The following is an 11,427-nucleotide window of genomic DNA, read 5'->3' as shown; positions in this document are numbered from 1 at the left end:
ATAGGTGGAGTGAAACTCAATATACAATAATAATGAAAATTAATCTTTGGTAATTCAAAAAAAAAATCAAGGAACGGTAAAAGGATAGAACTTTTTTTTTTTTAACAAAATTAGGAATGCTTTACATTATTCTGATAAAGCTGTCATCTATTTCTTAAAATTAACAATAATAAATTATTGTTAGCAATCCTTTTCCGTTAAGAGTACCCATATGCTGTTTTTATTTTTTCTTTTTTTGTTCCTGCTGTGCTGCGGGGATCGTCTGATTTTTTAATTTGTTCAAAATATGAAATCTTCACGCACCAGAGAATATAAAAGTCCTCCTCAATAAGTCAATAACCCATTAGATTTAGCCAAGTAATTTGAACTGGCATTCCAGTTCACCAATCACACAAAAGACAATGATTGTCATAAAAAAAATTTTCCCAAGCAGTATTAAACCTATAACTAAAATAGATTATTCCTATACATTTATATAAAAAAAGTTATTACGGTGTTGCTAACAAATGCTTAAACAACTGAGGTTATTGATTAAGTGTTTAATAAAAAAAATTTATTCTTTTTGCTTGTCAGTTTATTTGACAGGCCTGATGTGAATGATTATCTGAATTTGGGAGGCCCCACTCACGCTAGTTCTGTCGTGTCCCGACACGAGCTCTCCTCTCAACTCGACGTCTATTAGGGACGTCGTCGACTCGATCCATGTTAGGAACTCGCCCAGGACCCCTCTGTGACGTCTCGACAGGAATAGGAACGCCCCTCGGATCCCCAGATAAAACTCGGGTGACAAGAACCTCTTTTCATGCCGACTCCACCAGTTTAGGTAGGTGTGCGAAGGTCCAGGGCCGGTAACAACATCGAACCGGAGGACGTGGTCCGCACGGGTCTCCCAAAGAATATGACAATGCTGTAAAGCGAACGGGAACCAACGATCACCGCCTCTCCCGTCCTTCGACATCAGAAAGTCGATGTTAAGGGTGGGACGCGGGAGGGGCTGCAGACCACCGAACTGCGGTAGAACCCTATCTACCTGATGCCACTCTACAACAGCAAAGTATATCAGCGACGTGACAGACCGCCACACCGCCATGTGTCGAGGCTCCAACGCCTCTGGATGCACAACCTGAAGTACCTCGGGGGGAGCTATACGGCATCCAGATAAACTGCACAAAAAATAGCTATGTTGTCACGCCAACTCCCTCTACAGAAACATCTGATGTATAGTTATTCAAATAAAAGTATCCGGAACAACACTCACATCCCTGGGATGTAACATGTCTATCTTCAGTCTCGTGCTCTGCACTCTAGGACCCTTCTCGCTGTAGGAAGGGCTGTAACCTGACCACCTACAGCGCACATGGGTGTTATGTTTAATCAGAAGTATGACAGATTTGTAATACAGTACAAGCGTACATGAACATTAGCTATTTTAACTTGAAATAGAAAAGCCTGACTAGCGTACCTCGATGCCAAAGGCCAGCTGCACGTATCATACCCAGCAGGCCTAAACTTGGGAAAGCGCCAGAAGATCCAGGACTGAAGTAGCTGAAGTGGGCCCGCTAACTTCACCACATGTCTATTTGCCACTCGGCACATGCACCGGTACAACCATGCCAATGCTGCAGACCCCCAACTGTAGGAACCCATCTCCTCAAGCCTAGCTACGTAGGGAAGCCATCTGATGTGAATGCGGTTGCCGGACTTGTCGACAAACAGTTGAGTGCCCAACAACATCATGATATAGGCACGAGCAAAGCGTCGCACAGTCTCCTCATCGGCTCCCTCGGGGCACTCTCCGAAAGTCTCCTGGAACCAGGTACAGTTTACTACGAACTTCTGAACCTGGCTCAGAGGAGGAATCACTCCAAGCAACTCCTCGAACCACACCAAAGCTGAATGTCCACCCTCGATATACATATGGAAATCTGTAAGGTAACCGCTGACATAACGCCCGTCCACTACCAACCCCAACTAGTATGCCACGTCCTGAAGCGTGATCGTGCACTCTCTGAATGGCATATGGAAGGTGTGCATCTCAGGACGCCACCGCTTGACGAAGGCGCTGACAAGGGGCTCATCTAACTGGAACCATCTATCATTCAGCCTAGCCAGATGGTATAACCCAGCCATCTGCAAGTAGGGAACATAACGCTCATCGAGTGGCATGCCTTGTTGTGCCGCATGCTCCTGATGCATCGCTGTGGCTGCACATTAAATGGACCGCATTATTAGAACCACATACAATACTGGTAACAAAAAAAACTAACACAATAAACCACTTACATAAACCATCAACACAACCGCATATAAAACCACTAACATAAACCACTTACATAAACTATCAACACAACCGCATATAAAACCACTTACAAAAAATCGCTTACCCTAAACCACCAACTAAACCGCATGCAAAACCACTAAAATAAACCATTTGCAATACCACTACAATAAACCACTAACAATACCACCTAACATAAACCACTTACGTAAACCATTAATACAACCGCATATAAAACCACTTAAAAAAACCACTTACCATAAACCACCAACTAAACCGCATGCAAAACCTCTAATATAAACCATTTGCAATACCACCACGATAAACCACTAACATAAACTGCCACTAAAACCACATGTAAAACCACTAACTCAAATAAACCGTGTGCACAAAGTTTTCTATGTACTAACCTCGTCATTGATGACCCTGGCTATATGAGCAACCCCGTCCAACTGGTACAGCCTTGCAGGATCGTCCCCCATCAGCTGAGTCTTCGATTCTACTATTTCTAGGATCGAATTTGGGTCGTTTTCTCTGGAATTTGGTGGGGTATGAAAAATGAGAAGTGGTTCGAATTTGCTTGATTCGAACTCCTTATATAGCCCAATTGTACGTAATTCGAACCAATTAGGTTCGAATTTGTGGTGGCACTTAATCATGAGTAATTCGAACCAATTAGGCTTGAATTATGTGATGGCACCTATTCGTGTGTAATTCGAACCAATTAGGTTCGAATTATGTGTTTGTAGTTCGAACCAAATAGGTTCGATTTATATGCAAATGTAGTTCGAACCAAATAGGTTCGAATTACATATAAGTATGCTTTGGCTCATTCGTGAATCAATCTTCAATTTGGCTTATTCATGTAACAACTTTCTTTCCATGGTTTATTTGTGTTTTTTACCCTATTACCTGGATCCCCCAAATTATGAAAGACAAAGTCCCAATTTCTATTTCTACATAAATTGAATTGAATAAATTCGATTTAACCAAACACATAGTAAATCGAATACATTGGATTCCAATTAGATGCATGGTGAATGTCCTAATAAATCGAACTAAATTACTTCGATTTACATATCATAGTAAATCGAATTCATGCAATTCGATTTAGTCACGTAAAGCAACCCATGATAAATCGAAGTCAATGGTTTCGATTTGATGGTTTTGTAAATCAAAATCTATAGATTCGATTTACATGCTGTTATGATATCTACTAATTTGAATCCATTGGTTTCAAATTGCATTGAATGTGGCTATATATACAAATCGAATTCATTTCATTCGAACTAGAAAACACACCAACCCCACCACCCAAATCCAAAAATCTTGCAAAGCAACCCGGGAATCATCGAATCTGTACACATGGAGGACGATCCGAATCATCTATATCGGCTAGATGGAGTCGCGCATATTGCTGACGCCATCCACCTCGAGGCTAGTGAAGAATTTTTTTTTTGGAAAATAAATTAGTCATTCTAGTAATGTTAACGTAGTTTGTGTAGTAGTTTCTTACCGTCGTTAATTAGGGATTATTCAAAAGAAAAAAATTTGAATTATGTACATGTTAGAAGTAGTAAGTTATTAGGTGGTTATATTTTGATAACTCGAAATAGTACGTAAGAAGGTTACTTAGAATTGTAGGATATGTTCGATTTTTGAAGTTGTTAGTCCTATATTCAATAAGACTTGGTTTATGATTAGGATTAACTATAAATTTTTTTATTTTTCTAAAACAATAAATATAATTTTTTTTTGGACTTGTGATGCACTTATGGAATTTTTGTGTTAGCATTTTGTATGTTCTGTGTACCCGTGTAGGACTATATGCTTTGGTAAATTTTTTTTAAAGAATTAAGTCATGAATTATTTAGTGATTTGTGTTAATTACTATGAAGCATTCATAGGGCGTTATTATAAACAAGTTTTTAAAATTAGAGCTTGCAATATTTATTATTTTCGGAATTTTATGCATTGAACATTGTTTTGTGACGATTATGATAATAAATTTTCTATCATTATCCAGCCCCATCGATGCATCACCAACATGAGACGGTAACATGGTATGATGTTGGATGATAGGATCATTTCGTACTTGCAGATGGTCGGTTTGTACCATCTTGTAAGACTGAATGAGACTTGGTTTCGATTAGATGAGCCATTGGTGAGCGCATTTGTAGAGAGATGGCAGCCTGAGATGCATACTTTTCACATGCCGTTCAGGGAGTGCACGATCACCCTCCAGAATGTAGCGTACCAGCTAGGGCTCCCGATCGACAGTCAGTATGTTAGTGAATGCCTAACAGACTTTGTGTGACATATCGAGGATGGCCCCCCAGCGTGGGTATGGTTTGAGGAGCTGTTGGGTGTATTGCCTCTTGCGAACTACATCGACAAGTTCACCGTGAAATGTACATAATTTCAGGAGACGTTTAGTGAGCTTCCTCAGGGAGCAGATGATGAGACGGCTAGGAGGTATGCCCGTGCGTATATCATGATGCTCCTATCGACGCAGCTATTTGGGGATAAGTCAGGTACCCGCTTCCACATCCGTTGGCTATCCTACGTCGCCAGGCTAGAGGACATGGGTCAATATAGTTGGGGGTCTGCTGCACTGTCATGGCTATACAGGTGCATGTGCCGTGTGCGAACAGAAATATCGTCAAGTTGGCCGGTCTACTGCAGCTCCTCCAGTCGTGGATCTTTTGGAGGTTCCCTGGATTCCAGCCGGATGGACTTTATGTCTTCCATTGGTCGTTGGCATCGAGGTACTCTCCCTTTATGTATGCATCCTCTTTTCCATAATAGGAATAATGTTGGAGTTGCTGTCTTGTGCAATCGCGACAAGCAGTGTACCACTGTATTTGCCATACAGGTGGGTACCGTTCACACTGACCAATGACTTGCAATGTCGAAATACCTTAATACACGGTGGGAATGTCCAAAAAAACTGATGGAAATAAGTTGCAGAGTCGTCCACCTGCCCACCAACCCAAACAGAACTCGTCTTCAACACAGCTACACTACCTGGCATCGTGATCTGTACACCCAATACCCATCGTGGCAAGTCGTTGTATGATTCTTCCCAATTTCCATAAATCTAAGCCATGATCTTCTGTTTAGCCATCCAAACCCTCCTGTAGGTCATTCTGAACCCAAAGTGTACCTCCGTTGCATTCTGCAGTACCTTGATCGAGACGGCAGCATATCAGCTCTAATCATGGGTAGTATGAAGGACAATATGACATGATAATCAAGTTTTCTGTAATCACTAGATATCGACGTGGCTAGACAAGTGCGAGGACCATTGTACCATTTACCTCCCAAATGCCTTTGCACTGGCGGAGGCTAACCTGAGTGAGCCATGCGCACCCGGAACCGAACTCCTTGCACTTGCTATAGTACTTGCGATTATCGGATTCCAATACTTTGTACTCAATACCACAGTGAATGCTATAAGTCTTCACGTTTAACACAACTTCTTCTTTATCCTGAAACTGCTGACCAGTTTGAAATTCAGATACAACTCCTGTATTATGTGTATCTCTTGCCTCGAAGTCAATAGGTACACTCGGATCCCCCTGAGGTGCCATGGCATCCAAGTCCAGAGTAGAGAAGTGCAGGGGGTACTGATTAGTACCTGAACTAGATGCTCCCCCACCCACAGTTGGAGTCGTCCGTGCTATCTCATCGTCATTATCATCAGCTATCGTGGCAAGCTCCACATCATCACCATCATCATTATCATGCAGTGCATTATCAACCCCATCAGGTACTCCAACTTCTCTAAAAACTAGGACCATCATAGGATAATCAGGCATCGCGATTGCAACCTCTCCCAACGGTCCAGCCTCACCAACTTCTGTATCACCATTGTGGTTCAGATTAAATGCAAAGGAAGGAGAAGTAACTAAATCTGCCTCAGGTGCAAGCACCGGTACAACTAACAAGGAACCAACAGGCATGGAACTAGAGTAGGTTGGATGTCCTGAGGAGTGAGGATTCCTATTCGAACCTCCAGAACTAGATACCACATCCACAAGCTTTGCCAATAGCTCTGGAGTCCTCACCTCAGAAAACTGATGACGAAATGGAACAACACCTGCAAATCTTCATCACTCCTAATAACGAATGAATCATACTTCACATCATCGCGTAACACGGAAATCGGAATTCTATAGAACAACTTCTCCACCCGTTTCACTCCATGCAGACCTAGTTTATGAAGTATAGCATTCTTAAACTCAGTAAAACTCGTCAAAGGTTTGAGAAAAATACTCAACGGGTCTTTATCAGTAAATTTAATTTCTGATCGCGTTTTTTTCTTAATGGATCCTCTATAGTGCACAAGAGCTAAAAAACTCTCATCACTAGCCATTGTAAATCTCACTATTATGAAAATTTTGCGTTGAGCTTGTTTTTATATACGTTACCACTCCATAAATCGAATTAAGTGTCTTCGAATTAATCATATTGTACGAAACATAGTAAATCGAAGCTAATAGTTTCGATTTACCACAAGCTAGCTATCGCATTATAAATCTACTTCAACGGATTTGATTTACATATAAGGTATAAATTGATTCTATTTGCTTCGATTTAGCAGGGACAGGATAATTCGAAGCTATTAGCTTCGATTTGTACAGGAATCACAATTTGCATGTAATTCAACCAATGAATTCGATTTATTACGTGTTTAGTTAAATCGAATTTATTCAATTCGATTTACATATTAACTAGAAATTGAGACTTTCACATAACCTTTTATAATTTTGGAGATCCAAATAATATTGGCAAGTATTTGGTTTATTAAAGTGAATTGCCCTATTTAATAACAGCAGGCAACAATAAATTTATAGAAATACATGACTTCACCAACAATATGAAGATTGTGTCAGCATCACTTCAGTGTGTGTGCACCAGCACGTTTAGTAGAATAAAATTCGTAACATAAATGTTAATTGTTTTTGTTAATGCAGACATTTAATCGAAAATGATTAAATTAATCAAAATAGTTGGCCACAAATAGAGGTGGCAAATGGAGAAATCTGTTCTGTTCTATCCTATTTCGTTCCATTCTGCTAAAAGGTTGCTATTTTACGGATTAGTCTGTCCCATCTTATTTACTGCGACAATTCTGAATTCTTCTTCCGTCCCGCTTAACGGCGGACTAGCGAATTAGCCGGCGAAGCCTGCCAAATCTTTTTTTATAAATTATTAAATATTAAATAATATACATTTTCACAACTATTTAAATAAATTTATAATTTTTAAAGACATAAAAAAATTATAATTTCTAAATTCACAAATATTAAATTCTTTATAATTATAAATATGTAATAAACATAATTATAAACCAAATTTTTTGAAACAAAATAATAAAAGCAGCATTGTCCAAAGTAAAACAAACATTGTTCAACACATATAATTAAACATCTTGAAGTTTATAATCAATAAAACATAAAATATAACCCAAAATATAACATAGAATATCTTCAATTATTATCTTCATCTTCTTGTAGAACAAAGCATCATATAAATTTGTAAAAAACAGTTTTGACAAAAAAAAAGCATGTTTTTCCGGGAAACCCGTCCTGCCTAGCCAAAGATCGTCAAAACTCATAAATTAATTGGATTAGGCGAACTTTTTAAGTTTAGCGATATTTAATTTTCAGTTCAGACCATCTTTTTTAACAAGTTACGCAGACTAATACAACAAATTTCAATCTGATTGCTACCCCTAGTCACAAAGTCCACAATTATATACTTATGTATTATCATATGAGATATATTTATTGTCTTAAAATATTTTAATTTCCAAACACAAACCTCAAATCTTTTCAGTTGAGTAATAACTAAACCTAAGGACGATAATAAATGTTTTTTTTTAACCAAAATATTTGTTTTAATACAATGATTAATATTTTATCTTCTTTTATGGAATATAGGACTTTTACTCTAAATTTAATTATAACTATTTATTTATTTTTTAAATATTTTAAATTATTTTGTAGTTTATTATAATAATTCATTAATATGAAAAAAAAAATCATTCCTTTTTTATAGTATAGAAATTTTTTTTTATTAACTTATGGCAAAATATTTAAATATTTTTTTAAAAAATTATTATAAAAAACCGTGAGAGATCAGAGATTTTAATTATAAAAAAGAATTGCTAATAAAAAAAATATTAAAAAATAAATTTTTATAATATTTAGAGAAAATGATCAAATTTTTTTAAAAAAATAAATATATTTTTAAGTGGTTTTTTTATTTATTTATTTTTATAAATATATTTTCTTTGATTCTTTATTATATTCAAATTTTTTATTTACACACATTTATCTACCACAATAATTTAATGTTAGTGAATCTCTTAATCTTCAATTCATCCCTAGTAAGTCTTTTTACTCGCGTTTTCTCTTACTTGTTTATCTTTTTGCAAAAAAATTGCTTCTCTTAAATTTTGTATGTAATAACAATTATTGATTTATCATAAATGCTTCTTCAATATCTTTCTAATTTTGAACTAAAATTGTGTAATTCAAAACTAAAATTAATAAAACAAAATAAAAGAATCTAAAAAAAAAACACCTTCTATAAATTTTTTAATTAATATAATTTTATTACGAGTAAAAGATTTAATGAATAATTATGCATTAGCTTGATTAATAGCAACTAGAATTGGTTGTGAAATACTAACATTTCGGAGAAGTTCAAATTTACTATGTAGCTTGACTTACATGATGCTCCACCGACTGAAACCTTTCGATTCAAGCGGCATTTAGTTTCTTCAGATATGTGTAAGAGATGTAATAAGGCACAGGAAATAATGGAGCATTGTCTTGGCATATGTTGGATCCTAATATCCTGGACTCGACGGCTGGTACTGCTCTTAAAGAATGGTTTCGGAAGGCTTTGACTGACAATGAAGCGTCTTTTGGTGCAGGGTTTTGGTGGGTATAGAGACATATGTGCAATGACATATTCAATGTTGACAACCCTTGGATATACCACAAGGTTGTTGCCTTGGGCAGAATTACCGCCAAGAACTTACAAGTTTACAGGAATCGAAAAAATGCCTTTAGATCTCTCCAAAATTGCCTGTGTTGGGAACCACCAGCAGGCAATAGTTTTAAAGTTAATTGTGATGCAAGCTTGTATCTAGATTCAAATTTAGTGGGGTTCAGGTGTATTATTAGAGATTTTAAGAGAGATTGGATCTCGGGCTGCGCTGGAAGCATTCTTCCCTGGTCTATCATCAGATTGTGAATTATTTGCTGCTTGGAGGGGGTTGGTTTTAGTTTCGGATTACGATTTGAGGAATATTATATGTTAAACGGATTGCCTTGATATTCCGCCCATCATGCATGATCCTACAAGTGGATATTCATCTGAAGTAACACATTTGGTTCACAAGATTCAAGAGCTTTTATTTCGTCTTTGCCTTGTACACGTTGAGTGGGTGTCCCAGAAGCAAATAGAGCTGCAAATTAGATGGACAGATATAATGCCAAGAGTAACTCTAATCATGTTATTTTGGTCTGAGCCGTTGATCTTCAGCAAATCATCCGCTCGAATATGAGATAGTGTTTGCTTTGTGTCTTTGTATGTTTAGACACCAAAAAAATTGTACATTAGTTAAAGTTAGACAACTCTAATACCTCTATACTACTATTCTTTATGCTTCTATATAAGTAAATTTTATACTACTATTTCTTATGCTTCTATACAAGTAGATGATGTTAGTGTACTAGGATCATTCGAGTGAAGTTGATTTTGATGTTGAGCAAGTCTTAATTCATATTTTTTATATTTAATATCATCCCTTTTTGACTTGGCATCACCTTATCTAAACTTAGCTACCTCAAAGCTTCGAGTTCACTACAGAGGGTATGGCATCGACATATCTTGGCAATGCATACAAATATGCATAATTTGAAAAAAAATTAAATATAACATTATTAATAAAATATGCAATTAAAATTTAGAGTTTTACTAAAGTTATAGAAAACATTGTTTACTGTCAAAGTTTACTATCATTTCTTACTAAGCAGTTAATTAACTTCAAATTATGACCACCAATTCATTCACATTTAAGATCAAGAGTTTTACTTTAAATCTCTAAGTTAGTTATGTAGTTAGCATGTTTTATAAATGACTGAGCTTAAATTTTGATTCAGAATATTATTCAAAAATTTCCTAACTTATTAGCATAACAACTAAGTCTCAGAGATAAAAATAAGATAAAAATAAAACAATCAACATATAAGAGTGAAGAATCGTTTGATGATAATTGAAGCATATACTATAATTAATCATTTAATAGTAAGCAAATAAAAATAATCTTCCAAACATAAAATAAACCAACCTTATTATAATTGAAGCAGCCTTGATTATCTAGTACATGAAAATATTCATTAAATTGTATAAAGCAATTTGGAGATTTTTGAATGTAAAGGTTTTTTATTTTTTGAATTTTGAAAATAAAATTATGAAATTACAATTTACTATACATATCAAACAAAGTATAAAATTATACAAACTTCATGAGTAAGACATTGTTTTTCAATTTAGATAAGAGATTATTAATACAAAAAAAGTAAAATACAGAATATGAAATTGAACATTTTAAATTCTTCTAACATAATATAAGACATAAGGTAACGTTTGTTTTCGGAGACAGAACACGGAGACATGGACAGCACATTCTTAAAAAGCATTTGGAAGTAAAGACATGGACACTGAACATATTGTCTCCGGGACAGTTTTTTATACTTTTGTGTCCACTCTTTTACGAAGGACAATGATGGACACGGGATTTGGAAGAGGGACACGGACTGTTTTTATGAATTTTTTTTCTTTTTTGTCCATGGTGCTATTTTTTATTATTCCACTGTTACCCCCTTTTCAAGCACTCTCTCCTTTTTATAAAAATTTTTATTGGACTGGATAATTTCTTTTTTCTTATCATTCTTACTTCAACATCATTTTAACCTTATATTATATTATTTGATTTGTAATAAAATAATAACAAAAATAATTAGTCTGGAGACTTTAAAAGATAATATTATAAAGGTAAAATTGATATTTTAAAATGCTAAAAATAATTTATAAATTGTAATTGATTTTATAATTTAAAGAAAATT

The 11,427-nt window shown here is 35.7% G+C and overlaps 2 protein-coding genes across 2 annotated transcripts; both read right to left on the bottom strand.

Annotated features, from left to right (window-relative positions):
- Positions 1 to 574: 574 nt before the first annotated feature.
- On the bottom strand, positions 575 to 1,917 carry LOC130934610 (protein MAIN-LIKE 1-like). The gene is made up of 3 exons (XM_057864167.1): positions 1,463 to 1,917; positions 1,259 to 1,346; positions 575 to 1,123 (listed from the first exon to the last, which is right to left on the bottom strand). Exons 1-3 carry the CDS (start codon positions 1,915 to 1,917, stop codon positions 575 to 577), a joined length of 1,092 nt encoding a protein of 363 aa, XP_057720150.1.
- Positions 1,918 to 5,565: 3,648 nt separating this feature from the next.
- Positions 5,566 to 6,656, bottom strand: LOC130934609 (uncharacterized). Its single transcript, XM_057864166.1, has 2 exons — positions 6,494 to 6,656; positions 5,566 to 6,380 (listed from the first exon to the last, which is right to left on the bottom strand). The coding sequence occupies exons 1-2, from the start codon at positions 6,654 to 6,656 to the stop codon at positions 5,566 to 5,568; spliced, it is 978 nt and encodes a 325-aa protein (XP_057720149.1).
- Positions 6,657 to 11,427: the final 4,771 nt, after the last annotated feature.

The sequence above is a fragment of the Arachis stenosperma genome, chromosome 6 (genome assembly GCF_014773155.1).
Source record: "Arachis stenosperma cultivar V10309 chromosome 6, arast.V10309.gnm1.PFL2, whole genome shotgun sequence".
Classification (NCBI taxonomy): domain Eukaryota; kingdom Viridiplantae; phylum Streptophyta; class Magnoliopsida; order Fabales; family Fabaceae; genus Arachis; species Arachis stenosperma.
Note: the sequence above shows the minus strand (reverse complement) of the source record. Positions and strands in the feature narration are given on the sequence as shown.